General features: G+C 30.7%; 1 protein-coding gene across 1 annotated transcript in view; it reads left to right on the forward strand.

The window, feature by feature from the left end:
• The window catches only part of TBK1 (TANK-binding kinase 1), a 42,796-nt gene that overhangs the window by 23,164 nt on the left and 17,174 nt on the right, over window positions 1–2,458 (forward strand). Inside the window, exon 9 of the mRNA XM_012661549.1 lies at window positions 1,996–2,192. Within this exon, the coding sequence (XP_012517003.1) occupies window positions 1,996–2,192 (197 nt within the window). The remainder of the gene's footprint in view (window positions 1–1,995; window positions 2,193–2,458) is intronic.

The raw sequence follows: 2,458 nt of genomic DNA on the forward strand, positions 1-2,458 counted from the left end.
AAAAAAAAAAAAAAAAAAGTTTAAGTGCCTAGTAAATTCCCTTTCTTTGGATTAAAAGGATTCATTTTCTAATTTTCTAAAATTTACAGGTAAATTAGCTTGTTCTTAAACTGCAAGTTTTATAAGACTACTTTCATTTCTGTACCATCTTTTGAATTATATAATCACATAACCACAGATGGCATCTACTAATAAATTAGCTAGGTTTTATTAAGAATATTGTCCTGTCATTTTAAAAATATTAAAGCCTAAGTATTAAATATAGGTAGTGTAGTTATTTGCATTTGTGGCATAAAGTACTTAGTGGGTGCTGGGAAAATAATCAATGTTTGTTTTATATAAACAAAAACACATAATACCCATGTGATTTTTAAAAATCTACCAATATGATGAAACTGCATATAACTAAATATAGTCTTGTACCACATAATGACATTTTTGATCAACGACAGACCATGTATATGAGGGTGATCCTATAAGATTATAATACCATAATTTTACTGTACTTCTTCTGTGTTTAGATACACAAATACTTACCATTGTGTTATAACTACCCACAGTATTCAGTACAGTAACATACTATACAGGTTTGTAGCCTTGGAACAATAGGCTCGATACCATATAGCCTAAGCGTAGTAGACTATACCATCAAGGTTTGTGAAAGTACATTCTATGATGTTCATACAACAATGAAATCGCCTAATGATGCATTTCTCAGAGCATATCCCCATCATTAAGCAGCACATAACTATACATAATATACATACACATATACATTTTCAGGTAAAACTGGGGAAATCTGAGGAAGTTAGGTATCACTGTTAGTGTCCTGGTTGTGATATTTTACTATGTGTAAGATGTTACCATTGGGGGAAACTGGATGAAGGGTATATGTTATCTCTCTGTATTATTTCTTAGAACTGCATGTGAATCTACAGTGATCTCAAAGTGTTTTTTAAGATGAAGAGGAAAAAACATTATACCCATGCTATGTGCCTTAGTTTGTGTTTCGACCAAATTCAAATAGCATTTTTGATGCTTCATAAAACTCAATAAAAGGGACTTTTATTGGTAATTAAGGAACAAAATCAGTGAGATAAAATGTTTTAGATATTAACATCTAAATATATCTAATATATAAACATAAATATATGAATATAAATAATTATATTAATATAACATTAATTATATTAATATAACAATACAGTATATTGTTTGTCTTTAGTTTGCTACTTAATAGCCTGAAGCAACATGCATCATAGTTAGGTGCTGGCCATTATTTTCATTCTAAAACTATACTTAAAAACTTCACCAAAGCCTGAGGTAGTTGATGAAATACAGTAGCACTCAAAACAGAGGCTTGTGGCAGAGCCAAATCACTACATTGCTGCAGAAACATTTCTTTGATTTCATAGATCTATTCAGGAAGAATCTATCTTTTCCCCAGAACGTCATTTTGAAAATGCTTAGTTTTATTAACTTATTTAACAAACATGTAGTCATGTTGCAAGTATTATTGTCAGTTCTTTACGTATTTAAGCTATTTAATCCTCACAGCAATTCCGTGAGGTAGGTACCATTACTATTCCCATTTTACCGATGAGGAAACCAAGCATAAAAGAGTTAATTCACTTACTGTTATATAGCAAGTAAGTGGAAGAGCTGGGATTTGAACCCAGGTGTCTGACTTAAGTCAGTGCTCTTAACCTCTCTGCTATGTTGGTTTTCCATTTTTAAATATCAAGAATTTTATATATTACAGAGATATCCAAACACAAAAATATTTTCAAATTGATTACTATATGGACAGATTATGTAGAATTTTCAGTTTAATGACTGTGGTATCCACATGAACAAAGCAGTGCTTATAGGGACTGGTTATGATCTTGGAAATATGAATTAGAAATGGATGTTGTTTCACTCATCAATTAAAAAAAGATTTTACCTCTCATTTTATCCCCAATTATGTTGTCCTTTTGCATTTTTCTCACACAGTGCTACTGTATTTCATGAACTGGTGTATAAACAAACCAAAATTATTTCTTCAAATCAAGAACTTATCTATGAAGGACGACGCTTAGTCCTAGAACCTGGAAGACTGGCACAGCATTTCCCTAAAACTACTGAGGAAAATCCCATCTTTGTAGTAAGCCGGGAACCTCTGAATACCATGGGATTAATATATGAAAAAAGTAAGTTGGGATTTTTCTTGTTGTTTTACTAGCCATTAAAAAAAACAAAACCTGTCATTGTGGAAATGATCATCATCTTCATAAAGTTGATGACATTAATGTAGAACTTTCATAAATATTAAAGCTTTATGAATTACTAGTTGAAAGAGAGTAGTAATAAAATTGAAAAGCCTTAGAGACATAATTTGACTTCAAATATTTTGTTTCATACAATGGTAAAATAATTTGTCATGTATGTTTTACTGTAACTCTGCTTTAAGTGTTTT

The sequence above is a fragment of the Propithecus coquereli genome, unplaced genomic scaffold (assembly GCF_000956105.1).
Source record: "Propithecus coquereli isolate 6110/MARCELLA unplaced genomic scaffold, Pcoq_1.0 Scaffold72, whole genome shotgun sequence".
Classification (NCBI taxonomy): Eukaryota; Metazoa; Chordata; class Mammalia; order Primates; family Indriidae; genus Propithecus; species Propithecus coquereli.